This window comes from Poecilia reticulata, chromosome 16 (genome assembly GCF_904066995.2).
Source record: "Poecilia reticulata chromosome 16, P_reticulata-male-v2, whole genome shotgun sequence".
NCBI classification, from domain to species: Eukaryota; Metazoa; Chordata; class Actinopteri; order Cyprinodontiformes; family Poeciliidae; genus Poecilia; species Poecilia reticulata.
This window is the reverse complement of record NC_088845.1, coordinates 21,548,292-21,575,901: the sequence shown is the minus strand read 5'-3', so window position 1 is coordinate 21,575,901 and position 27,610 is coordinate 21,548,292. Positions and strand designations below refer to the sequence as shown.

Sequence of the window (27,610 nt, the reverse complement as noted above, 5' to 3'; positions counted from 1 at the left end):
TGTAACATGCTCAAAAGGGGATCAAATTATCACGTTTGAATATTGAAAATGCACAACGAGCAGAAATAATGAGACAATCCCAGAAATGAGGTTTTTATTAAACACTTAACCTTTCTGTACATTAAAACGTTGTAATGAAACAGACGCTAAGCTTAAATTGTCTTAAAACATCGAACCTCTGGAAGCAAAGGAACACAAACACAAGTGAGTCGCCAGTGTCAAGAGTCCCTTTAGAGATTAGAAATTCCCATAAAACTAAAACTAATAAAGACAATATAGACATTAAGTTACATTCTGTCAAGCTGCTTTTATGAAAAAGAAAAGAAAAACTAGCCATTTCCACACAGCAGGGTTAGGACAGGACAGGTGTTGTATTTGTTTATCTGTAGGTCAAGATGAGAATCAAAACTCACACACTGTTGTCATTGGTGTCACTAATTAGGATTAAGAATCTGGGGCAAGACACACAAAATCATCAAATTTTTTTCATAAAATTTCCCAAAATGCTCTGAATTTTGACATTTTAATTTCACAATCTGTGGAAAAGGAACATCATCATCACTGTGTTTTTGGTTACATCTCATTTAACCGCTGTGTGAAAACGGCCACTGATTGTCGGTGGAAGTTTTAATGCATCGAGTTGAGAAATCGGATGATAACCAACCATAATTAGCAGCTAAAAAAGGTCTTAAGGCAAACATTTCTAGATAAAAAGCCTGGGAACCTGCTTTAAGTCAACCCAACACCACAGTTCCCCCTAAAATTATTATTACATGTTAAAGCTCTGCAAATTTCTACTTCCTGAAAACGCAGCAGTGAATCGCATCACCTTTTATCCCTTTTGCAAACAAACCGTGATCAGACAAACCTGGTCCAACATCTACAGTATTTTCAAGAACCTTTCGCCAGATTATTTTAGATTAGCACTGCAAATACATGAAAGATGCTTACATCAAACCCTGGCAGATTAGACCTCAAATGAGAAACTTACGCCATCTCTCCAACAGAAAAATGAGGATCCGTTATGGTTCCCCTCCCCGCTTTAAGAGATGGACATGATGCATGTCAGTTTTCCTCACGGTTCTGTAGAGATGTTTCATTAGTTCTTCACGTTCAAGAGAATCAAACGCTGAAACGAGTTCTGGGTTGTCTGATCAATCAGTTCTGTGACACTAAAGAGCTTTGGATTAAAAGATAAAGCTACATATGAACATATTTACAGCATCCAGGCCTTCCTGTCAAAAACATCTAAATAGTTAAACAAACACATTAGAAGGCAAATGACACAATAATTGCACAGCTTAGTGATATTAGAGGCATAAAAATCTGACAAATCTGAAGTATTTAATGTTCTTTAAGGTCTGAACCAAGTCTATCTATTGACACAGGCAGTGTGGTTTTTAGCTCAAACAAACATGTAAACAAGTGTTGCTAAAGATTATGGCTGTACTGCATGAGCAATGAGAAACACTTAGCTACAGGTTTCTTCTAACTCAGTAAAGATTTCAGATATTATGTACCGATGGCAGCCTCTTTAAACACATTTTGGCACTGCCTAAAAGCATCCAGTAATATGTAGATGTTGTGGAGGCTGACCTTCTGACGCCACCACAGCCCAGAAGAGGATTCCCTATTCAGGTCCTTTCAAGTAGATCCCCCACAAAATATCAGAAAACCTGTTGGTGCTTCTTACAACAAAGAGAAAAATTAATTATCAAATGAGACAAAAGCTGAAACTATATAGCAAAGATAAAGTCTCACTAATTTTGGTGCAATTCAAAATGACATTAGAGTCATCCCTGTGGGCATTTGAGGTTGTGCTTAATACTTTGAGTGAGGTCAATCATTTAATAGTTGAAAATATGCAGCTTAGTTTAACTTGCAAAAGTGATTTTTTTTTAGTTTGTCACATTATAGTAAAGTTTTTGCAAGAATAACATCTACTTTCCCTAGCATTCTTTCCCAGTGTAATTATTGATGTCCTCACATTTAAATTGTCTTTGATCAACAAATGATAAGCTTTATAGTAATAAAAGATGCAAAAAAATGTACATTATCATTTGTAAATAAAAAAAAAAAAAAAAAAAGAATGAGTAGTGACTGCTCAGACAACAGTTTTTTTTTTTTTTTTTTAACAAATATGACTTTTTGGTGGTGTAAATAAAGAAATCTTCAGGTTTTTTTATTTGTTTTCTTTTACTAATGCAAGCAGCACTTTTCCATTTTTTATATCTTTTTCCAAAACAAAAACACCTATACATTTAACAAATGTATGTATCCTGATGATGTTTTTCTTTAAAAAAAAAAAAAAAAACATTAAAAAAATGATGTCTTTCTTTAAAAAAAATAAAAAATAAAACAGGATAAAACTAAAACCAACAGCATGTAAAATGTGCATCTCTCCGTTCTGTTCAGTAGAGGGCAGTGTTGAACAGCAGGAGGAGTCTGGGGCAAAGGTCATGGAATATATTCTTGAAAGTACAAACCCATTTAGCGTCTACCCTGCTTCCCTTATGATTGCTTATCTCCACATTCTGATGAAAGGCGCTGCGTTGAGTCCTGTAACATTCATTTAAAACTCTCAGAATCAGCAAACAGATTCAGTTTGAGCACAAAACCAGGAATACAGTTAGGTAATTTTTTTTTTTTCTTTTCCGCCCACACTTGTGGTTGATGGGATTCTTGCTATTTCACTTCTGAAGGCAAAATAAAAAAAGAGGAACGGCCAGCAAGATGAGCCGTTTACCCAAATCAGACATCTCGGTGTCCGCTTAGATCAAACCAGATGGAATGAGAGCTTTGCTGCAGGTCGTCCATGTTTGTCTGGTGAAGAAGTTCAAAGTCCTTGTTTTATTTCCTCACTTCAGTTCGACATGTTGGTATCTTTTTTCCTGGTAGGCCTCGTCAGACTGCCGCCTCCTCCATCACCTCCATGACGATGGTCCTGGGGCCGGTCAGGATCAGGTTGCTGACGGTCCGGTAGTCGTGGCAGAGGACGTTCAGGCCGTTCACAGACACCACAAACTGACACACCTGCAGGCGGACAGGAGAGCTGCTTCAGGCTCTTTCTAAGGTGTTTTCACAGTTTTAGTTACTCTTTAAAATAAAAATTTCTTTAGCAATTGTTTTTGCTAAATAATTAGTTTAGCAAGAACACTTTTTGCAGTTATGAATACACATAAAACACAGAGATGCTGTGCGAACTGGAAAAAAAAACAAAAAAACAGCAGACGCATTGTGTTTAACATGTCAGTTTTCTGTTGTGCAAGAAAAATATTACAGGAAATATTCTTGGTTTTAGTTTTCTGACTTTACTGAACATTGCATAACGATCACAGTGGTTCTTGTAAAAATAATTAATATTTCTGGTATCGTTTAATAAAAATATAAATCAACATCTGAAACAATTGGTTGGTGGATTTCCTTCCTCCTTAGTTGCACGTTTTTTTTTTCGTCTGATGGTTGTTTTGAATATACTTGAAACAGAAACAGTTTCAAATAGTTTCTGTAATTACACCGAAACAAAATGTTTTGGAGTAATTACAGGAAGTTATTAGTTAGTGCAGTCAATAAAAACTTTATAAATTGACATTACATCAGAGGAGTAATCTCTAACAACAGAACACCACCACTTAGGACACTTTAAATCTTGTTAAACGGGTAGTAACCAGCAAAGCGTCTAACTGAGCAAACGTTTAGGCGTAGAGAGTCATTACTGTTATCAGCAGTAACGCTATAAAAGCACGACGGCCACAGCCCAACACACTTCTTACACACATAAACCTTGAGACTCTTATCATTATTACCAAAGCTGCAACAGCGTGGCGACTGATAATAACATGACCTCATGTTTTAACCCTTTTGAACTCTTAGATGTTTAAAAACAACATTATTAGATATAAATTTTTTTTAAGAACGAGAGAAATGTAAAACTTTTTATTCTTATTTTGGATGCCTTGTATACAACTACACCCTAAGCTTCAATGCTGATAGTCCAAAATGTCTAAGAGACTTGTAATAAGTTAAATAGACATATTAGAGGATTACATGAGGTGAACATTTCATTCCTATGAGCTTCCTCCAGATTCAGCCCAATTCAATTCTTTATTTATTTATCCCAAAGTGAAAGTAAATGTTGCCGTAATTTATATCACCCAAGTGTCTTCAAAGAGTTGTTAGGGACTCCATGATGACATTTCCTGGAAGACAACCAATGTGCCTCATTCCCTTTTGATGCTCTTTTTGAAATCTGTCGGCTACACATCCGAACAAATGTCTGAAAGTAAGAATGCAAGAGAATAATTGTCCAAACATGCAATGTCTGAATCACAAAAACGATGAACAAAAAGAACAAATGAGATCGAACCTAGCACAGCTGCTCCAACATGCCGCCACCATGAGCAGTGCAATTCTAGAATGCAATTCTAGAAATATTGGATAATGGATGGATACTAGAGTCATGTAATTACATTTTCTTAAGTGTGAGTAGATAGCTACATCCGTCTCTAGTCGTCAACGATGGATAATATTTCCCCAAAGCCAGGCATGAGTTAAAATGTAGTCAGTGCAAAACCTGCAGTGTAAGACTGCTTATTGCCAAATCAAAAACGCTGGGTAATGGGGAAGAAACGACCAGATCAGAGGGGCTTATGGCAGCATTTCACTGTAAACTAAAGAACAAAAACAATTTTGGTTTTACTGATAAATCAAAGTGAAGGAAAGAAACGGCTGGGAAGAAAGCGAGGTGATCAACCTCCCATCTCTCTATGCATTATTAAGAAGCTTAAAAGAAACAAACAGTTTCCCTTAAGGCAATCCTCGAGGTTCTTCTTCACCGCTTCTTTCCACCAACCTGCTCAACTATCTCTGTACACATTCCTCTTGGACTCTCCCCCTGCTGCTCTTTTTCTTTTGAGCTCAGGGATTATTAGTGTTGGCAGGGGTCCAGCTGGACTCTACGGATCATTGTACCAAGAGAGTTAAAAATCTGTTTTACAGAGAGAAGGGAAAGCAAACCGTCCTCAACAAAACTAAACAGGCCGTAGATGCAGTGAGGCCTTGCGGAAAAAGAGATGATGCAGGAAAACAAAGAGTGTAAACAAAAATATATAAAATGCTACAGTGCAAACTAACAGGAGCCCTTGGTTACTGAGAAAGAAGGGGGTTTACACCAGTTTCAGGTTTATTTGGGCAAATGCTGCAGATTTGTGGACAGATTAAATAAAGACAAACCTACACTTACAAAGAGATAGATGTGACATTAAATCTCAGTCTTTATGATGTTGCATGAAATAAAATTGAAAAAAAAAAAAAAAAAACCCCGGTGTTTTCACTGAGCGGTCCAAACGCAAATCTCTGCCAGCAGTAGGGATTCTGCTGAGCGCACTGGTTTCCTGGAGACCTTGAAGTGACAACAGGAATCCAGGAGAGTCTCAACAAGAGTGTTTACCAAAAATGTCAAACTGTAACTTTAACAGCCAGTCTGATCCCGCTTGTTCCCACAATCCAGCTCAATAAACGCAATCTGTATTAAACACCGCGGCTCTTACGTCGTCGCTAAAATTGTTTCAATTTGAACCGACAGCAGCGGCAATCTTGTACAAATTTACAATCGGGACGCAGGCTACCCGTTCGGTACACACAGAAATCTCTTGTGAAACAGGCTCATGGGGAGAAAGACAAAGATGCAAACTTTGAGATCATAATCAGGCGGTTAAACATGAGGAAAGCCTGTTAATGATTTTACAACCTGCAGCCTGAGCTCGCCCTCTCCTCTGACCTCCGGCCTGAGCTGCAGTGCCATCACTTTACAAGCTCAGACGTTTCTCTCTTAAGAATCATTACACATCACTAAAGTACTCAGGTGAGATGAAACTAGAGCAACCTTCAAGGAAATGCAAGCAAAATAAACCCACCGGGTCGTGGCTGACGAGAAACTCAACCAGTCATTGTTGACGGAGTGAGGCGGATTCGCCTGAACACAATCATTTATATTTATACTTTAGATTTCATAATGTTTACTATAATATACTAAATTATATGTCTGCAACTGAAACTATGGGATTCCTGACATGTTTCCTTTCACATGGCAGAAATACTGACTTGTAGAGAATAACTATATATAATCACAACGGCGTTACCAAAACGCAGCAGTGTAGAAACACGTGGGATTCTTTTCAGCAGTGCGGCCTCTGTAACCTTCATACAGAATATCTCCAAGGTAATAACAGCGACCAAAGAAGAACCGACAGTTTCCTCTTTCGGTGCTGCTACCAAGACTTCATCTTCAGCTCAGTTTAACTCACATGATCTGATTTTTTTTTCTTTTTTCTTTTTTGTTGTTCTTCTCTCGTCTTGTTCCTTCATTTTTCATGTCGAGGCGTAGGTCCCCACTGAATTCCCAGAATTCTTAGCTGTGGCTCTTGTTGACATATTTGCATGCCAGCTGAGGCAGCAGAGGAAACATTACCCTGTTTACATTTCATTTTTCTTGGTTTTCCCCTGGGACGTGGCAGGTTCTTTGCTGTCCTTGCCGTCTTCCCTTTGCGGACAGAAGCCACAGAAACGGTTCCTCTTTTCTATTCCTGTCTAACGCTTCTCCTAAAACATTTACTTCTTAAAGAACATTTAAAAAGCATTCAACGGAGACACTATTGAAGATTAGTCGTTAGAAAATGATGTTTTAGTTTTCCGAAGTGAAAAAAAAAATGCTTTTCATCGTGGTGAGTTAGATAATAATTAGTGGATATTACAAAATGACTACCTTTATCTTTATGTGAGACAGAAATGTTTCTCAGTGATTTGAATACTTTTCTTTTAAATGCATTGAAACAATCAAATTGCTAAATGTCAGGAGACCGTCCATGTTGAAAAAATATAAATGCAGATTCCAGTGCACATCTGCTAGTTAAACCATAATGGCTAGATAATTAATATACAGTCAAAAAAAGCAACTACATATTTTTTTATTAGCCAATTATGCATCCACTTCTGCTTAGTGTGCACATTCTCACCAATCTGTTCTCTGTGGTCATAACTTAGATAGATAGATGTGTTTCAACTATCCATCTATCTATCTATCTATCTATCTATCTATCTATCTATCTATCTATCTATCTATCTATATCTTATTTGCAGCAGATTTGATTTTGCAGTAAATGTTGGTTCTCTGTTGGGTCTAACCCCAGTGGATGTTTACCTTCATGCCAACTGCAGCAGCCGGTCCACCAGGATCCACCGCCTGGATGTGACAGGGTTTGCTTCCTCGCACCACGAAGCCCCAGCCCACAGCGTCACCCACAATCTGAGAAATCAAAACCAAAGGGGAAATCTTTAAAATACATGAGTGCTTCTGATTGCAAACGATATGTAAATAATTTCAATTATCACACATCATCAGTGAATATTTGTCTTTCTGAGGCACACACACACACACAGAGGACCAAAGTGTGAAAAATGTAGAACTGCTCTGTGTTTGTGCGATCGTACAGTGAAAGTCTTCTTTATAAAAGGCCCTCCTGGTGTCAGAAGCTCCTCTGGAGTCACTTGTCTTTTCACAACTGTTGAGAAAGAAACACAGAGACAAAACACATCGTTAGAGTGACAGTGAGACAAAATAAAAAGGCCTGAACACCATGGGCATGCCTGAGTGAAAACACCTTCCTGCAAACAAACAATGAGTGCATACACTGAAAACACAAACACAAATACAGAAATGATTCCTCTGCTTAAAAATGTTTGTGTTTGTCTGTGTGTAGAAAATGGGAGAATAGGTCACATACTGACAGCCAAAGGCACATTACTTCCTAAAAGAGTGCTGCTGTCCCCTTCTTTGACTTCCACTAATCAATACACACATCCCTATAACTTTATATGCAGAAATATTTTGAATTGCATCTTTTAACCTGAACAGAGAGAGAAGCATGAAAGGATGCCGTGTTTCAATGCATTTAGGTTATCAGATCATTTGATTATTGATGTAAGACAACAAACCAATAAACTGCTACAAATAAAAAAAGAAGTGCAGCTGACCAACCTTTAGATCATTTTTTTACAAATAAAAAAAGATAAATGAAAAAAACATGTTTAATTTACTATAATCTGACATTCATGCCTCCCATTTAAAGACCAGCACTGTGGAGCTTCTTTGATCTGTCCAACTTCATAAACAGCTATGAATACATGTGACCATGAGCTCATTTTACTGTCATTACTGATCATCTGCTATGAATGCTTAGATGTTCTGTCTCACTTTTACATCATAAGATGCAAAAAATAAATGGTTTTGTGTGGAAACGTATGAACTTTAAAGTCCAAAAGCACTGCATTTAAGATAAGAGACATCTCTTGTTTATTTAAGAAACAACAGTATTTATGAAGTAATACAGTTGTGGAGGAGTTCAATGCAGGGTCAGATTATAGTACAATTTTTCAAACCAAAGCATATGTGTATTAATGACCTAGTCAAAGTCCAGATCTAAGTTCAATTAAGTATCGGTGACAAGACTAAAGGGAAAAAAACAACATACAAACTGACTGAGCTTATTGAGTAAAAGATGTGAAACATTTTGGAAACAGTATGACATTTTGCTTCACTTTATGTTGTTCTGTCACACAAAAGACAGAACAGATTTTGTTTGTAACAAATGTCAGCAAATTAAAGGATTTAGGAGTGAGAGTGGGTTAAATGTTTTCAAAAGGCAGTGTTGTTTTTTAGCTTTATACCTGTCATAATTGAGCAATGATTGATTCTCGATAACAAAATAAACTGATAAAAACACTAAGCAGAAAACTGAGCTTTAGAGACCAGGATTCTCCCATTTACACATAAACAATATCATGTATTTTATATAAATCAAAATGAACAGTGCAGCTGGTAGTGCCTCCATGCTGACCTACCGGATTTGGGGTTGCAGAGGACCGGTGGGCTGCTGCTGAGCGTTGGGCTGCTGCTGTAATAGCCGCTGCTGCCACAGCTGCTGCTCATGCTGCTTCGTCGAACTCCAACCACCACCTTAATCTCCTTAGTGGGACTCACTAACGCACAATTAAAAGGTCAAGAGGTTAAAAATGCAACTACATCACCTTGCCTGTGACATGCAGAAACATGAAAATTGTTCAAATGTAACTTTTAGAAAGTTGGAATTAAACAAAAAATGACAATTGGTATTGTAATAAAAAATGTAAAAATCACAGAAACTTTGTTTAATAAGTTATCTTACTCTGTCTTTTTAAATAAAACACCAAAAATATTTTCCATCTAAAATTTCTTTGAGATGACAATAATACATCAAATCCAAAGATGTTAGAAAAGGCCTTCACACCTGCAAACATTTGCAAAAATTTGTTGTGGTTATAAAAAAGGGAGAACTTGTTAGACACAGACCAGATTATACTGCAATAGAGGGAGGAATCAAATTATAAAATCCCAAGAAACGGGCTCTGAGGTCATGATGGGAGGCCAGTGACTGTGTGACTCTACATAGCAACACAATCAGGACTCCTCCTCTGTTATCTTTCTAAACCATGGACACCAGCATTACCAAGAGGGAGTGTGCCTCTGTTCTGGTATCTGAGTCAGCAGGAGATAAGGCAAATTAGGTAAATATGTCACTGTTTACAACAGAAGGATAGGGGTCATCGCCAACCTTTACAGCTAGATTGTTGTCTTGATATGGACACAAAAACATCTCCACAGTTAAAATGATATTAATTTACAGCTTCCCAGAAAATGTGAGGACATCTTCAATTGTCCACATGTCCTCTCACAGGAGAGGTAGACCAGGTGTGCGTCAGGCTTGGCTGGCATTAGTTCTGCGGCTCACTGGGTACCTGAGAGGAAGCTGGTGTTGCCTCCCTCCGACTGCTGCTTGCGGAGGCAGAAGGGGCTGTCGTGGCTCTCGGGGATGCCGCGGCCGCGTTCGTGGAGGAGCTCGATCAGCCGCCGCCGTCGCCGGAAGTTCATCCGGAACTGGTAGAGGAGCGGCCCGTCCACAAAGTGATGCTTGTTGGTGACTGAAGCAAAGAAAAAGTGGAAAAATTTATTTGTTTTTTCACACGACATGTAAAAACAAGCAAAAAATGAGTAAATTCACGAAGTGTGTGACCTTCTTCTGATGCTTATGTTAAAAAACCCCAGAAAAATATGACAAACACATATTTTATTAGTCTGTCATCTAAAATGATCAGATAAGACCGGTTATAACTTGACACAGTTCAAGCAGTTAAACCACAGCTGCAAAATACAACCAAAGCAAACTTATGAAACCAAAACAGGAAACAAAACATTAAAAACAGAGAGCTGCTCAGGGACTTGAACACTGCTGCTGCCTAGTCTCACCTTTTTATGCCAATGATGAAAACATTTCCAGCTAATTCAGTGCAGTTTCTGTAAAGAGTTAGACACGCAGTTTAAGGTTGGTGGTGTTGAATTTTGATTTATATTCTACCGTGTTATTGACTTGGACATTTCATGATATTCTTGTTCAGTCAGGCATTTTCACATATTTATCCTGTTTTCCACTTTGCTTCTTGGTAATGTTTTCATGGTTTCTGCGTCACGTACCATTAAGGCCTATATGTACCGTACTCTGGTAGAACAGAGAAATTTGTTCTTAGATACAAAGTTCTTTCTGTCCAGAACATTTCAAACTTCACAAGAACTTTATTATCTCCTTATTAACCTAAGCATACTCATTAACAAGAGGAAAGCAGATTGTTCTCTGCAACATCAGCAGTCCTGTAATGTGTTTCCATCAATTAATTAATTCAAATCCACTATTTGGACAACTTCATTATGTCAGGAAGTACTTTTTATGTGCAGCAGAAGAACTCTCCGTGATCCTACAGAGATCACTGATGCCTGGTATTTAATATTGTGGTTTTAGTTTGGTCTTCATGGGGCAGAGATTGCACGGACCCGTGCCTCTCAGAGTGCGTTAGCATGTTTGTGCACATTCTTCTACCCTCCAGACACTCAGCACTGCTAAGGAGCTGGAGGACAGGAAGTGAGTCACAGAAGAGAGAACAGATGGAGAAAAAGTAGGAGCAGAAATAACTTTTTCACATGATGCAGCATCGGACCGTTGTTAGGCCCGGGCTATGAAGGCAGCCCGAATGCCCACAGGAAATGCAACATTTTGTTCCTTTATCAAATCAGTTCCATTTTTAGAGACCCTAATAATGTATGAAAGAGCATAGCATTTTGCATACAGACAAGGAGAAATTTAATTATTTATGTAGATAGCAATCTCTAAACATCATCTTATCAGCTGACAGCGCCTTTTAAATATTTAGAATTCAAAGTAAATTTTTTTTTTTATTAATCTCAAAGGAAAAATAAATGTTGCTGTATCTCATATCATTGAAGGTTCTTCAAAGAGTTGCTGTGTATAGTGATGGCTGTAGGCAGGAAGGATCTCCTGTAGAGGTCTGTATTACAACGGCTCTGAAGGAGCTTCCGACTTGAAGGACAGTTCGTTTTTCTATGACAGTCTCAGTAAGAAGATGGTCAGGGTTGTCAATGATTTTCTCGATTTTATGAAGAACTCTCCTTTGCATCGCCATCTCCAGAGGCTCCACACAGTACTTCCCAGAACAGAACCAGCCTCCTTAATCAGGCTGTTGAGCTTTTTTAGGTCTGTGGTTCTGATGCTGCTGCCCCAACAGATGACAGCAGAAGAGACGACGCTCTCAGCAGCAGACTTATAGAAGACCTACAGCGTCTTGGTGCAAACCTTGAATCTAGTCTAAAGTGTACAGAGCAAAACGTAATGGTGAGAGTACAGAGCCCTGTGAGGCTCCCGTGCTGCTGACCACCTAGTTCCTTCAGTCTCACAAACTATGTTCTGTACGGAAGAGTGCTGCATACTTTGCACATCTGAAGCAAAAACTGGCTACAATTTATTCTTCAGCCCTTAAGAGAGCTGAAGTAGAGGAGTGTGATATGTTCTACTTCTGTATTTGTCAGAAGATTCATTTGAAAAAGAAAAAAACAGCACAGTATAGATACAGTATAGACTTTCAACATGAGAGAAAAATCCCTGAGAGAAATGGGGAAAAAAAGAAAATACATTTTAATCCAATCTTCCAATCAACAGTTATGTTCCTTGCTGTAATACAGTGTCTGATCTAATTAGATGCCACTTCCAAATCAAATTGTCTTTCATTTGATGAAATTGTTTGACAGAATGTAAAACATGAATGCTCTCACACAAACTGCACAAAAGGAATTTAAACCAGCTGGTGGACAAACAAGCTCACAGCCACAGAAGCCACTGAAGAACTTTGAAAACTTTGCTCTCTAATCTAATAGAGACAGAAAACCTAAAGGCCCACTGGCACACTTTGGGAAAATGTTAAAACAGCAAAGTGCCTATTATGCCAGTAAACAGGCTGATCCCCAGGCAGGTGAGGATGACTATAAACCAGAGAACAAATTTAAACGTGATCTTGGCTAATGTGAGATAAAATATGTGTCAGTGTCGACTAAGATGAGCAGAAGCGACGTTTAGGAGAATGATCAACGCAGTTTCCATATTTCAAACTTTCAGATACCACCTAGAGACTTTATTAACCAATTTTTTTATCTTCAGGTGTGATGTTTTAATAAAATATAGAAAATAAACCTGTTAAGACCTTGCTTTGAACAATGAATTTGTTCAAATAAAACAGATTGCCAAAGCTTTACATGCCAACAACGTATTTTCTTTACAATCGTGATTAAATGAAAGTTTTTGAGAGTTGGTGATCCAGCATCTATAACAGTAACCAGTAGCCAAGCTCTTACAGTCAGATGAAAAAGAAGACATACCCCACCCACCCCCCAAAAAAACACCCCCATCTTGCATTCAATTTAGTAATTTGAACCAGAAATCACCAAGTTAAGTACTGAAAACCCAAAAAGTGGTAGATGAAACGCAATACACTTTAACACATACTAAACATTTTCTATCAGGTAGAGATCAGTGTTGTGTAGTTGCTAATCATCGCTGTTTGGGAGTGGCCAAGTTTCTGCTGGTTTATCACTGCGGCCCATTCTCATGCAACCATTTCCTTAAAGGAGCGGTATTATGAGCCTGGAAAATGTTTCCGGGCACATAGTGTCCTTTTATAGTACAATCAAGTAACTACGTTATCTCCAGTTGTTATAAAAATGTTGTATATGTAAAGCATAACTTAATTTTTCAATTTGATGCCTTGAAATTGGCATCTGTCTCTTTAAGAAGCTCCTGCTGTGTCCTACACACCCCCTTAAGAACGTCATGTGAGACCAAGAATTTAGGCACCGCTGAATGTCCGCCATGAGAGATGTACAAATTAAAGTATTTTTCAAATGCGCATTAAAGGAATTGAATCAACACTCTCCATGTTTTATGATGAGGGAATAAAAATTATAACATGGCCTAAAGCTCAAACAAGTTGATTTCACATAATAAGACCATGTCAGGGTGAACATTACTTCTCCTCCTCACCATGCTGAATGATGCCATGTTCAAGCAGCCTCCGTCCCAGCTGCTCACCCTCCTCTCTGGTGGGCATCTCCGCCTCCTGCAGCAGCCAGTCGATGAACTCCGAAGCAACCAGGGCGCGCTCAAATGCCATCCCTTCTTCTTCTCTGGTTTGTATCAGGTTGTTCTCAGTGTTCATCAGCCTGTATTAGGAAAAAGGATAAAACTAGGAAATACATTCACCAACCATAATGGCTACAAAGCTATTATTACCAATGTTTTGTTTCTCAGTTTAAGGTGGGAAAATACTTAAAGGGGGAAGTGAACATTTTTAATGGAGGTAAATTCTTACAGACAAAAAACAAACATTTCAATTTCCCCTCCCTCTGAAATCCATAGATAAATAAAATACAAGTTATCGCCGTACCATAATAAAAAGTGGAGAATTAAGAATGTTTATTTGTACTCAACTAAGCCAAGATAAGAAAAAATGAGCTAAGATGAAAAACCTGAACTAAGTTAAAAGTATAACATAAGCTAAGCTAAAAGAAAAAAAAATCTTAAGACAATGCAGTGCTAAAGATAGGCTAAGCTAAAATAAGTTAAGACTAAATATGCCAAAATACACAAAACTAGAGAAAAATAAAGCAATTTAGGATAATCCAAGATGTAAGCCAAATAAAATAAATTAGGTCATGTTAAGGTAAGATAAGAAAAGCAAAGCTAAATTACAGGAGGGAAAGTAATTAAAAATGTACTAAAATAAACAACATTAAATTTAACTAATCAAAGAAAAAGTTAAGAAGAAGAAGGGGGAAATAAGCTAAACAGAAGTAAAATAAGGTAAAATTACCTAAGCCAAGCTAAAAGAAGCCAAAACTAAGCTAAATGAGATGAAAACGACAGAGACTTGAAGAATTAATATAAACTAAACTAAATTTGGTTAAACTGAGACACACTAGGCCTCATTATAACAAGAAAAAAATAGTTCAGTAAGCAAAGATTAAGAAAAATTCAGCTAGCTAAAATAACCAAAAATATAATTCATTTGCATTCTAGAACCTCTGGACTCAAAACTATCCCTTCCCACGTTGTAGCGTTCAAATTCAGAGTCTTTCCCAGCCCAGCAGGGACACAGTCAGGTTTCAGCTGAAATGCATAACAATCACTCCACTGCTCCAAGGTTACAGCGCTAAAAAACACATTTCTGTCACAAAGAACATGACTGAACAAAAAAAGGGTGAAGGCGATGCTAAAATGTATCTGCTAAATTAAAAAGGACTTTAGCAGTTGGTATAAAACACTCGCTCAAAAATAAAGAAAATACAATTTAAACATTTTCCTTCTGGTGTTTACTTTAGAAAATTACCAACTTACTTTTGTAAGTCAATTAAATCAGCTTAAAGTAGAAGTGTGTGTTCTGAGTTGAACTGTGTGACACACAGAGAACTAAAAATAAAGTGACACACACCTATGAAGAATCTTTTCTCCTGCTGCTGTTTAGCATGTACGCCCATAAACTAATCATCTACCTGCTTAAATTATATAAGACATGCAAGTCATTGCAGACACATTGCGCTTTTGTTGCATCATTTGCACATGTCAAAACATGTTCTAGTGAGAAACTGTAGCATTAAACTTTATGCCTCTCTGCCTGTTGGCTGTTATTTGCAGAGTCAAAGTAAATTTCTGCAACCGGTTTTAGCTCCTAAGTATTAATTGCTGTATAAACATGTATACACCTGCTCTGGCTGCAGGGGGGGGGAAACACCCAGCAACTGGTGACCAGTTAAGAGAGATCCAGCTGACTAGAGTAACCAGTGCTTCCTGCCTGTGTGACGACTGAACAGGTAAAATGTAAAAGACATTGCATGTTTCACAGCTGTCGATGAAAAGCAACAAACACAGAGCCAAAACATGACCGAACAAAAGAAATTAAAGTGAACTTTGAATGAGTTTGCCAACTTTCCATTTCCTGTTCTCAAAATTGAGTGATTCATCTGCCGTTTGTTGGGGCATTTAAAAAAGTAGTAGCAATTTTTTATAGCCCAGCAGAAAATATATTCATTTTCCACAAGACAGATGGTCGTAGGTATGGGGACATTTTGCACTAATCAGTAAATGCAGAAGGCTGGTTTAACTTGGGGAAAGGACTTAATTTAGTCAAAGGAGGCCGGCTTCTGTGTTGTTGGTTAGGCAGAGTGGGATCCTAATGAATCCAATTTGAACCAAATGAAACCGTACTCAGGTGCATTAACAAGCCTTCATTCTGCAAAAAGCTTCAAATTACCACAGGCACTTTGTTCTGTCGTCTTAGTTTGGTTCAATCCACTTTGTAATGACAGTTCAGAGAAAGCCAGAGGCCCTGATGACGACGGACCAATGCCCTCATTACACATCGCCTGGGGACACAATTTATCTGCCAGATTTGGACCCAGAGTTGCGGAAAAAAAAAGTAGAGCTGGAAGCATTCAGGGATTAACATGTGGAGTGAAATTAGTACGTTTAAACTCAATGTAACAAAGACTGTTTTTCCCAAAGTCAAAACACAAATGTCGATTCATTATTACCATGAAACCTGAAAGATTGAATGCTGTTTGATCCACATCAACCTTTAAACTCAACAGACTGTGTTATGCTAGCTCAAATGCATTAGCTCAAAGTACTGCACTTTGTACTTAAATAGAAACTTAAGCAATGCAACGCATTATTCATCTCCTGAAACCTTAAATATTGTGCAAATACTGTGTTTGAATGGAGAATGATAACAGAAAATAGGACACTTGGGTAACTCTGGCCTGCAGATGCTCTTAGCTATTCATTCGGCAGCGCTCACTCCAACGCACAACGACGACTCTATAGCCATGCAAAAACTTTCAGCAATGTCGGTGTCATGTTCAGGGTTACTGAGTGGGCGAGCGAGAGGTTCTAAAAGTTAAATATAAGGAGAAGATTTCTTTGAGGGCTTGGTGGTAGAAGCAATTTCTTAACATACCTGATTTTGATGCACAATTTAATTGGACTAAATCATGTTCTTTCTCTGAATGAATGTTTAAAGAAAAAGCTCAATTTACAAGATTTCCACCTTAAAAGCAAATACTTACACAGCCTCAATACAAAGTACACTAAGACTGACTTGTAAAAACTCAGAAACGGCAAGCTTGGATTGATTAATGAAAGTTATGTCTATAAATCAGATATATTTATTCTAATTAGGTTTTACTGTGAGATGTTGAGGAAAGGTTGAGTCAAAGCAGTTATGTAAGGAGCCAATGTTTCTTTGTTTCCCATTTTCTCCTATTGAATGTCTTTTGTTTTTACAAAGTTTAGTCCAACTTGCAACCATTCACTGTCCCGCACCACACCACAAAATGCTTCTATTCACAGGAAAAGATCCGGATAAAGATGTCAAACTAACTGCATTTGTGCAAACTTGACCCTTTTAAGAATAATTGAATCACTGAAATGCTTGACTATGTTCTACAAATATGTTCACAGAACTCTTTGACTCTCTCTATACTTTTAGGATGTAGTTTCTACCCATGATAATCAGTCATTTTAAATAAAAACAGCCTCCATCTGCAGTGGAAAATATATGCAACCATCAGTGGAGCATGTCAGTGAGTGCGGTTCACCGAGGTTAGCAAAGACTCTGACTAAATTGCAGCTTAAGGAATGCATTTTTTTTCTGATGTCGTTTTTAGCCTTGACAACCAACAATCCTCGCTGCGGCAAATTAGCTTAGCAAGTGCCGTTCAAGTAAAGTGGACACGTGTGGATCTTCGTAAGCGAGGAAACGGTTGCTTCGTGATCACACGTGGCCAAAACGTGGCATGCAAGGCTGAACACATTTATTTTGTCACCAAGTTACATAACAGATATGTCCATACCAAAAACAGAAAAAAAGGAAAGAAAAAAAAAGACACAAAGATATAAGGAAGAAAGAAACCAGTGTGTTGAGAAAAAAAAATACTCATAGTCCTCCCCACAAGATTTAGAAACTGCTGTTAAAAACCAGATCTGTCTGCTGCCTGTGTTTGGAGACTATTTATGTTGTTTTGAGATTTGACAAAATAAGAAATAAATGCATGTAGAGGACAACTGTTTTTGTTCCAGTGGAAAGCTTCGTGGAAATGGTACTTAACATAACAAACTGTATGCTCACGTAGTTTACATGCAGCAGAGATTTTGCAGCTGCAGAAAAATGTCAATGCCGTCTTACTAAACAAAAAATAAAAAAACGATGTAGCTCACAGGATTAAAATGGGTGTCAAGCAGGACTGAATCACCGTGTTCGTGTGTTTCGTTGCTCTTGTTTGGTTTGTTGTCATAATAAATGAAATGATTCTGATTTGGTTACATAAACAAACAAAAGCTTGACTTGTGAAAAAGAAAAAACTAAACTTTCCACAGGAAAAAAAAAAAAAGTGGTTCATTCAAGCTGAAAGAAGTCAAGCGAGAGCAAGACTTCATAAGGCTTTGCTGTATGTTTGAAATGTTGGCAGCCTTCTTCAAGATCTCAGAGTCAAAGCAGAGCTCTGCTTTCTCCTGGGAAAACAATGAGAGACAACTGCAAACAGGAAGTAGGAAAACCCACATCACCTAAATGACAAACAAGTGTACAAACTGAAAGCTTTTTCTCCATGTCTACCAAAGCTTTAATTGTAGCCTTAGAGTAATTTGAGTTACCAAACAAGCGTGTAAATGAGTGTGAGAGTGGTGCACCATGGCAATTGCATAAACATGCAGCTTTAAGACCGGACTTGACAGCTGTGTCCTCTTCCACTATTTCATTCTCTTACGCAATAGTGAAGTGTATGGGTGTGAACATGTGTGTGTGTGTATTCCCAGAGATGCTAAAATAATAATAATAATAAAAAAAAACAGGTCTGTGATTAGAAGTGTGTGCCACTTCAGCTACAGGCACAAAAACACAGCTTGCTTGTATTCCTGGGCACGAATGCGCTCGCAGCGATTTCCAAAATCAAAAATGTACAGTAGATACAAAGTTGATGACAAGCAGAGTCGTTCGTGTTTACGGTGTTCTGTAAACAAAGCTCTTGCACGGACAAAACCAGTGCGTCATCGCTCGGTAAAGATGCTTCCAGTCATTTCTGCCCCCCCCCCAACACTCCTTTCACTCTCCCCAAATTTGCAGGCTTTTATCTCGGCCAAGCTGAACTCTGTGTCCTAATTTAGCGAAAACCATTTACAACGGAACTAATTCTCAGAAAAACATGGATGATGCTTTTTCTTCCTGATGTAGTCAATCAGCAGAGCATCAACAGTAGTGTAGATGGACAAAAAAAAAACAGGAGCGCATAAACATGCGCTCCTGAGTGGAGTGGTCATTCACTATTCATCAGATAGTGAAAGGAGAAAAAACTCTTTCATCCTGTAGCTCAACGATTGATGTTTTAATAAGAAATGTCTGAGTACAAGCCCAAGTATCACATTGGGGAAACGATCACAACATCTTTTAAGTGACAACCTTAGGGAATCACAAAATGTAACTCTTGGTTGTTTCCTCTACTGTCTGTGATAAATACTTACATTTCTCTAAATTAATGGCCGTTACAGTTTATTTGTTTCGCAAATCATCTTTTCAGCTTTTTAAAAGATGAAAGACGTTCCCAATGAGAGGAAGACTGTAATGGCTGCTTCAGTTTCCCGTTTGTCTGGGTCATTTAGCTTAGCTTAGATTCAAAAGCTCTTTATGTAGGAGAAAGCTGTGCAGAAAGCAGCAGAAACACGAACCTTAAGTTTAGCAACCTTCAAAAAGCAAAGTCTTTGAAGCATGAAAACAAGTTTTTGCTTCACACAATTAACATTTTGTTTGCTGATCTCATCCAGGCTGGTACCTGTAACAACACCTGACCTAGACTGAAAGTATTGAATATTGATTGCTGATAATCAGACAATGCAAAATTTCGATCTTGGTTCTACCACGTCAGTCACCCGTATCTATGCAATCACTGATAGGAAATTGTTTAACTATTAAATATATCCTGTTTGATTAAAAAAAAAACTGGATAATTTCCCCTGTTTTCAATCTTTAAATTAATCTAAGTTCTGAAAAGCTCACTTACTGCATACTATGAGGCAGCTATTGATTGTTTTTTCCCTAAACTCTGTCAATAACTAAAATAAGTGTGTTTTTTCTCATCAAATGCAGTACCATTTCAGGAGAAATGCATGCTAAACAGACTAAAGCCACGTGTCGTTTATCCCTTCGTTTTCACGTGTAACAGCATCAGACACGGTTGCATTAGCATGTGCATGTGTTCTCATGTGCGTCCATACTTTTCATATAGCCTCTGTCCCCTCATGAAGACCTTGGCTTCGCTGTCCAGTGGGAATGTGCCGTCGTCCTTTCTGAAGCGGTACAAGAGCTTCATGTCTTTGAACTCCCGGTGCTCGTCACACACTGAAAGCACACAAAGGGGAAAAAAAATTTAAGTTAGAGTCTGAACATCTTTACTGGCAAAAAACTAAAGAAGTAGAGGAGTGTCTGAATCACAGTGCCTCTGTGATTCAGGAGTAGTGGAAGAACAAAGCAGCTGTAGTTGGACTAAGCCAAACAATCTTGACTTACAAGTCAGTCTACATTCAGATCCTCATCTATGCTCATAAGATATCGATCAGGACCTAAAAAAAATTGTATGCATTGAGATAACCCAATATACGTCAGAGAGTCAGTAGGTAGGTAGATACCTGCATATCACCCCTTAATGCCATGATGCTCATACAAGATGACTTTGTGTGATCACTTATAAAAACATTTTCTAAAAGGTTGATATAAAACTGTTCCTAACAAGACTATTCCTGTCCGTCTCTGTAGTTTGGTCAAATGTAAAGCAGATAGAGGAGCCACTGTTTTTAAGCCAAGTTGACCGAGAGAACATGGAGAATCATCCATTAGGACATAACGCTTGTTCCCAGAAAATGTCAAGTGAAGCCCTCACTGTGAAAAGACACACCAGCCATTAATACCCAAGATTAACTCACCCAACCTTTCTCTGGGATACACAACATTTCAGCCTCACCGTGGTGAACAATGCTCTGGTCCAATAGTTTCTGCATGATCTTAATGGCCGTGTCCCGGTCTGAGGCTTCCTTATGTTCGATTAGCCAATCGATGAGCTCCTTGGCGACGAAGCAGTTCGGGTAGGTTCGAAGGTGGTGCCTCCGGTCCTTGATCACCTTCCCCTCATGGAGCCGCAGCCTGGAGACAAACGAGCAGCAGAGGAAATGTGATTGACGCTCGATTCCTAGAAAGTAAGACAAGAATCTTTCCGCTCTATTTTTAACAGTTAGTAATTCGTGATTTTGTTCTGACAGGCAGTTAAATCACAAGCTGGTGAACCTTATCTCTGATCTCTGGACATCATTACATTTCCTGTTTGGGTTGAGCAGCATTATGGTCACTAAATCCAACATCCCTATCAGAGCAAACAGAGAGTTAGTTGAAGAATAACCTGAACACTAAAACTTTCATAACATTTGGCAGAGCATGCGTCTTTTCTGGGCTCATGGTGGACGTATGGAGCTGAAACACCATTTTCAGGGAACTACAATGCATCTGTTTCAATCTTAAAAAATCATGACCTCATAATGCTTCAGCAGCTCCCCTAGATTCCGGTTTCCCACCATCTCCCTGTCCTCGACCTGAACCAGAGTGTTTTGAATCGGCTTTAGCCAGGCTTCCTGCAGCTAGCTCGATCCTCCATGCTGTGTCTGTGTGCAGCTGGCCAGCATCACTCTGAATTAGCAATGACAGCCGGCCTAACTGTTCCGCCAAATCTGCATGATGGGCAAACAATCGTGGCTAACAATTCACAGACCTCAGATCTAATCTGGTGTTTCATCTGCCTTTTTTTCCACAACTTCTGAAAGGTTCTGACTGTTATTCTTGAAAAATAACTTCCACTAAAGCTGGAATGTGAATTACTAAAGTTGGAAGTTTATCAGCACATCAGTGAATGACTTCCTGACTACTAATATCTTGATTTCAAATTTAATTGCTCTCAATGCTCCCCAATGCATTTTGAGACGGCGCTACAATGTCCCTATTCATGAAAGAACGAGCTGGTCACAAGACTTCCTGGATCTGCTGCATGTCTCTGTAGGCCCCGATAACTTTCCTTAGGCCAAAATGAGTGAGAGATGTATGTGCTGATACACTAGCAGCAATCCTATCAGCCACTTCACTGTTATCAGTTCAGGAACTGAGAGGCATGTGTTGCAAGAGACTGGGCTCGAGACAAAAAAAAAATTAACAAATAAAGGTGTGGACTCCGCAAACTCCTCGTTTTTAATAGAAGCAGTTTCACAGCCCTGTCTAATTCCTCACAATTTCTTAAAATACTTCAAACTAAGCTACGCACTCGAGCTAAGCTCACATTGAGCACCCAGCTGTCTAGTGTTTGCTTGTGTTGTACAGTGTAACAAAAGCTGCTTCATTCAACCAAAACAGAGCTCTGAGCTTCGTGCAGAGATCAGCATTTTACCAGGCTCACCGCAACAACATGATTGTACTGAGCAGGTAAAACTTTTTACCCCTGACACGGGTAACAGGATGTTAGCATCTGATTATTTGGATTTATAGGCACATTTAATGGGGGAAAATTATTATTTAAATTGAATATCAATCATTTTCACACTTTAAAGACAGTGACAAATGTATACATCTATTTAGTTAGGTGGGGAGATCCTACTTTAAAATGTTAGTTTTTAGCAGGATCAAAATTATTACTATCCATATTAATTGACCTGAAGCCTTTTTAAATGTGTACTTTATTTTTCAAAAGTTGATCCAAGTTTCTGGGAAACTACTGCAGCTAAACACGGTGAGTAGGATGGTAAGGGAGGTAACACAAAATATCACCAGAGCTCATTGTTAGAGAATTACACAAAAGAAAACCATAAATTGTTAAGTCTTTGCATTGATAATAGAAAAAAACCCAACAATTCTGTTCTACCATCACAAACAAAAACATGGTGAACTCTATTAAGCTAACTGGAGCCATGTGCCTTGGTAGGATGAGAGCAATGAAGCCTTTCAGCAACAAACACTACAGACCCACCTGTATGATCATGAAAGCACTTTATGTCCACTGTTATGTATGGTAGAGACTCTGTGATGCTGTGGGCTTGCGTCTCTTCTGAGGTCACTTGAAGCCTTGTAGAGTACATGGCATCTTATTTGGATTATGTAATATTTCAAATCTACTGAACTCATTCTATTGGAGACGCAATCAGCCACAAATCTGAATCTGACAATTTGCCTTTGATTGACTACAAAATCATCAGCTAGCAGCATTTGATGCATTTTTTTAGTTTAACCTAAAACTCATTAACAACATAGGAGCATAAGATACACAAATTGGGAAGATTGTGTTACTCCTAAAGAATCAGCAGGATGTCATTTCTATGTGTTACAGTCCTTAAAAAACATCACTTTTGAACATGTTAAGTGACAGGTGACGTCTCAAAGAAAATTAATGATCACTGCTTCTCTCAGCAGCAAACTGATTCAAAATAAATTACTATAAAAAGACACAAAATTGCTCTCTGTATGATCTAGTCTTACTATATGTCATAGGAGTAAACAAATGGCTATACTGTTGGCAAGAGCGCATTGTAAAGATGGATTATTTCTCACCTCTGAAAAACAAACAAACAAACAAATTTGAGATTATTATTTTTGTATGTGTAAGATAACTTGTGCAAAAAAGATTTTAGGTTTGTTTTTTTTTTCCAAATCTTTGCCAAATGTGCCAGTACGGGCCAATGTATACGGTTTAGGTGAGGGATGAGGCAGTCCATTAAAGATAAGATGGAGTGAGCCAAGGTCTAATTTTATTTTTAAAGAGGGGCGAACAAGATCTTACACAGGCAGTTGGAAACACGCATCAAGCGTCCAGAACAGGGACCGCTATCCAAAGCAGCTCTGCATTCACTGACACCAGCGATGCAGCCAACTGGCAGCGTTAGCATACAGTTGTGCCAGAAATCCGAACACACACAAACACATGCATGCTGCACACAACATACAGTTATAAACACAGGAACTCTCTCAAGAGCAAAAGAAGAGCACACTGCATTCACCTTGTAGAATGTGCAGAAAAGGAAACTATTAATCTCTGAAATATTATGCAACTCCTTAAGTGGGTGCCTCTGCAGAAAAATAAATAAATAACACCACTTACACCCATTTGGATAAAAACTTTTCACCAGCATGCCTGTTTCCTTTTAGTTCAACTGGGAGGCTGAAATTCCAGGCATTGGTGCCATGCTTCCCTACTGAGCCTCTATTCATCGCTGAGGTCATGAGGCAGTGAAAGCCAGGGTTCTGGAGCCTCTCTTTATATACAGTAGGCCTGAGGTTTCAGACTGTCAACAACTCCACCAGGGGTATTCCTATATGATTCACTGACAGCGGCGATAGGCAGGGATTATGGTATGTTACTGCAGCTCATAGGGAACTGTATCAGTGGAGCAACCCAAAAAAAAAAAAAGAAAAAAAAGGAGGGAGTTATGCAACCCTGCAGAAGGCAGCAATTACAACACTAAGATTTCTATGGATGTGCATGAATGTCTGTTTGACTCAGCATGCTGCAGTAAGGCTGCTCAATCTGGCTGTAGTAGCATGGAACATTATATAAAACATGTTTACCACAGCAGAGTGTCTTGTTCTGTCATGCCTTTCTTTTTTTTTTTTTAGTCTCTTTCCAGGAGAATGCAGGAGGAGATAAGGACCTACATTATTTGCGACGGTTCAAATGTGTTTAGGATTCACGCTGGAGGTGCAGCAGAGATTAATACACAAGTGTGTGTTGTTGGGGCAGGGCTGAGAGACCCACCTTAGCTGCTCTCCGGTGACAAGCACCTCAGCCAGCCGCTCCAGTTCGGCTGCCTTCTTCTGCATGGTGGTCCCGATCCGGTCCATCGCTCTGCTGAAAACAAAAGGCGCCAGACCACAATAACATTGTGTTAATCGAGACAAGCCCGTTGTCTCAGTCCGGACTGCTGTGAGAAAGAAATGCTGGCAAAGCTGAAAATTAAATGTCCGTCAGAGGCGTTTCAACTTGCAGAAAGAAAGTAACAAAGACATGCCTTCGGATGATGCACGCTGCAGTCACACCTGGGGTTCTACTTACCCTTCAAGCACCATGGAGAGCGAATTGATTAGATTATTCCTCGAGTAAATTTTGAAATGATAATTATTCCATGTGAGGAGAAAACTGGGAGTCACAGCAGCAGCAGCAGCAGCAGCCCCATCAACAAATATCCACGTTTGACCTCAGAAAGCATCCTCCCCCCCAAAAAAAATTATAAAAAAATTAAAAAAAATCAGCTCCTTAATGAATGCACTCCTGCACCGCACCTTAACAGCTTCTCTTCTAAATTTCAATCCGAGTTGTTTGGACGCAGTGCAACTGGAACAGCTCTGTCCTTTCAGAGCGGCTGTCTGAGCGCGGTCTGTTACTGACACTGTCACACCACAAGGCGTGAGCACACGCTTTCCTCCCCGCACAGCGCACACAAAGCCCCCGCATTGGGAGGACTCTGCTGGCGTCACGGGGGGAGTTAACCGGAGAGGGCGGGGTCAAGTGAGGGTGAGCTCCATTCCGACACCGTGTGGGTATAACAGGTTTGTGGGGCTTGGACAAAAGTCATGTCACTTTTATGAAGTTTTCAAATAAAACAAACCAAATAAAATAAAATTAAATAAGTTTTTTTTTTTTTTCAAAACACTTTTTTAACGACTATAAGTAGTTCCTCCATTTAAATAATGTGTCACACACCACAGAAATATCCAATCATTTCATCCAGTTCATTTTTAGTTGAGTCATATTCACCTATAAATAGAGAACAATATCCCTGTACATGCAGGCTGCCTGCATGGTTTGCACAATATGGCAGAACATGCAGAGACATGAAAAAAACTGCTGACTGCTACTGTACCTGAACACAGACCCATAACATGGACAGCTTGTGTCATCAACCTTTCAAATTTTACATTCATACACAAAGAATTAAAGCTAGTACAGTGTTTGATTTTAGAGGGTAACATTTCTGTGCTTGTGAACAGAAGGTTTCCACTTTGTATGGATGACATCATCCGAGTTTTCATTATTATTGGCTGCTTTCATTCCAGTCAACTTGCACACGTTTTTAATCTGCAGAGTAACTTTGGTCATCTTCACTGATTTCAAGCAGAAATGTATTAACTGAAATAAATGTGAAATAGTGAGGAATATATTAAAACATATTGCTGATATATGCTCTTAAAACATATTTGTCAAATCCTTCATTTACCGCAGCTGTTGGACTGTAGGTGGAGCCGTCATCTACCAATCAGATCATTGTTAGTTTGAGGATATTCAGCAACTCCACCAGGGATTTAACTGAAGAGCTACATTGTTGCCTCAGTGCTGTCTGGTGACCTGCAAATCAAATACTTAGAGACGTTTTTAGGTCCTTCTCTGAGTCATACACAGCGTCCTGGGTGTTGAAATTGTCAAACTCATTTCCCTAGTATTCCCTCCGAGACAGACAGGGAAGCCTGTTGAAAAGAAGTTTGAGAAAGGATTTTGATCACATTGGTGTAAATGCATAATCCTAATTTATAGGCGGTTTTGTGGTGGACCTACACAAAGTACCCTGAAATAAAGACGCAGAAGGAAAAATATGCATGATTTTGAAAATTGCTTTACATGGATGAAATTTTGTAGTCATGTCAGGCATCAGACCTTGGACTCCAAGCCTTGAAAAGTAGCCAACAAGTACATTTTAACAACAAGTGCTTTGTGCGACTCTGACATTTGTTTGTTGTTTGTCTCCTGCTGGGAAAGTTATGCTCTCAGCTAAATTACAGCATCCCAGAGAGAGGTTGGCGCTGCAGGCTGGAGTGTTTCTCAGTGTGTGTTTTATTTGTTAACCACTCATTGTGTTGCCTGTGTGCTGCTGCTCTTCGGGTTTTGTCACTCAGCATGAATCATGTTCAAGAAGTACACGTCTTCTATCTTGAAAATATGAAGTTTGCAAGCTTTTTTAAAATTCCATCCTATTGTTTTCTATGGTGCAGAGTGATGTAATTTTCCACCTTCATGGTCTCTGCTTTTAGCGTTTGAGCTTGTAGCAAGATAGAAACTTTGGATGACTGAAGCATTTCTGCAGGCTTTTGCACAAATATTTTACAACCTGCAGAGCCTGTTCCCTACAACAACATATTTTGGTAACACTTTATTTGAAGGGGTGTGCATAAGACTGACATGACACTGTTCAAAAACATGACATAACATCTGTCATGAACATAAAGAAGTCTTTATGAATGTTGATGACAGTTGTCATGAAGTGTCATTTGGTAAATAATGACACTTTTATGCAAAGTTGCTCTAAACGTTGCATTGAAAGTCCATTAAAAGTGGCAACTTTGCATTAAATTATGATAATTTACAAAATCATGCAAAGTTGGCACTTTTAATGGACTTTCAATGTAACTTAGAGCAACTTTGCATTAAAAGTGTCATTATTTACCGAATGTCATTTCATGACAACTGTCATAAACATTCATAAAGACTTCTTTATGTTTATGACAGCGTCAGTCTTATGCACACCCCTTCAAATAAAGTGTTACCCAGATTTCTCTAAAAGATTATTCATTTCAGTTTGTATTGTGCAAATATCTCATAAATTGATTAAACAAAATATAAATTTAATTATAGACTCTCTTTTCTTCAGGTACAAACAAAGGGTGTTAAAATTTGTATTCCATGCAGGTATTATTAGGTTGCATGGTGGCACAGCTGGATTTGCCATGACCTTGCTGCCAGAAGGTCACAGCCGTGTCTGAATCCTGACCTTGGTTCCCACATGCATAGAGTTTTCATGTTCTCTCTCTGAGTACTCCGACTTCATCTTACAATCCAAAAGACATGACTGTAAGGTTAAATTGCTACTCCAAAATTGCCAGTGAGTGTGCGTGTTCATGTATTTTTTTATCTGCCATTTAGAGAGCTAGTTTTATTTCTTCCACATAATAATACTTTTTTGTGCTTTTAAGCATGTCTGAAATACATGAAATAAGTAAAAAGAAAAAGTTTAAACAAATACAAAAATTTCACCTGTTAGTTTTCTTTTGTATTCTACACTTT

General features: G+C 38.6%; 1 protein-coding gene across 2 annotated transcripts; it reads right to left on the bottom strand.

The window, feature by feature from the left end:
• Nucleotides 1–79: 79 nt before the first annotated feature.
• On the bottom strand, nt 80–24,991 carry deptor (DEP domain containing MTOR-interacting protein). 2 transcript variants are annotated; one of them, XM_008432276.3, is made up of 10 exons: nt 24,611–24,991; nt 24,314–24,403; nt 20,495–20,673; nt 19,752–19,875; nt 13,473–13,651; nt 9,832–10,014; nt 8,899–9,036; nt 7,489–7,559; nt 7,199–7,303; nt 80–3,033 (listed from the first exon to the last, which is right to left on the bottom strand). In XM_008432276.3, the coding sequence occupies exons 1-10, from the start codon at nt 24,622–24,624 to the stop codon at nt 2,905–2,907; spliced, it is 1,212 nt and encodes a 403-aa protein (XP_008430498.2). In that variant the 5' UTR covers nt 24,625–24,991; the 3' UTR covers nt 80–2,904. The 2 variants fall into 2 exon arrangements, with proteins under 2 accessions (XP_008430498.2, XP_008430497.2); XM_008432275.3 differs by having other exon boundaries at nt 24,314–24,406; nt 24,611–24,990.
• Between the last annotated feature and the right edge of the window lie 2,619 nt (nt 24,992–27,610).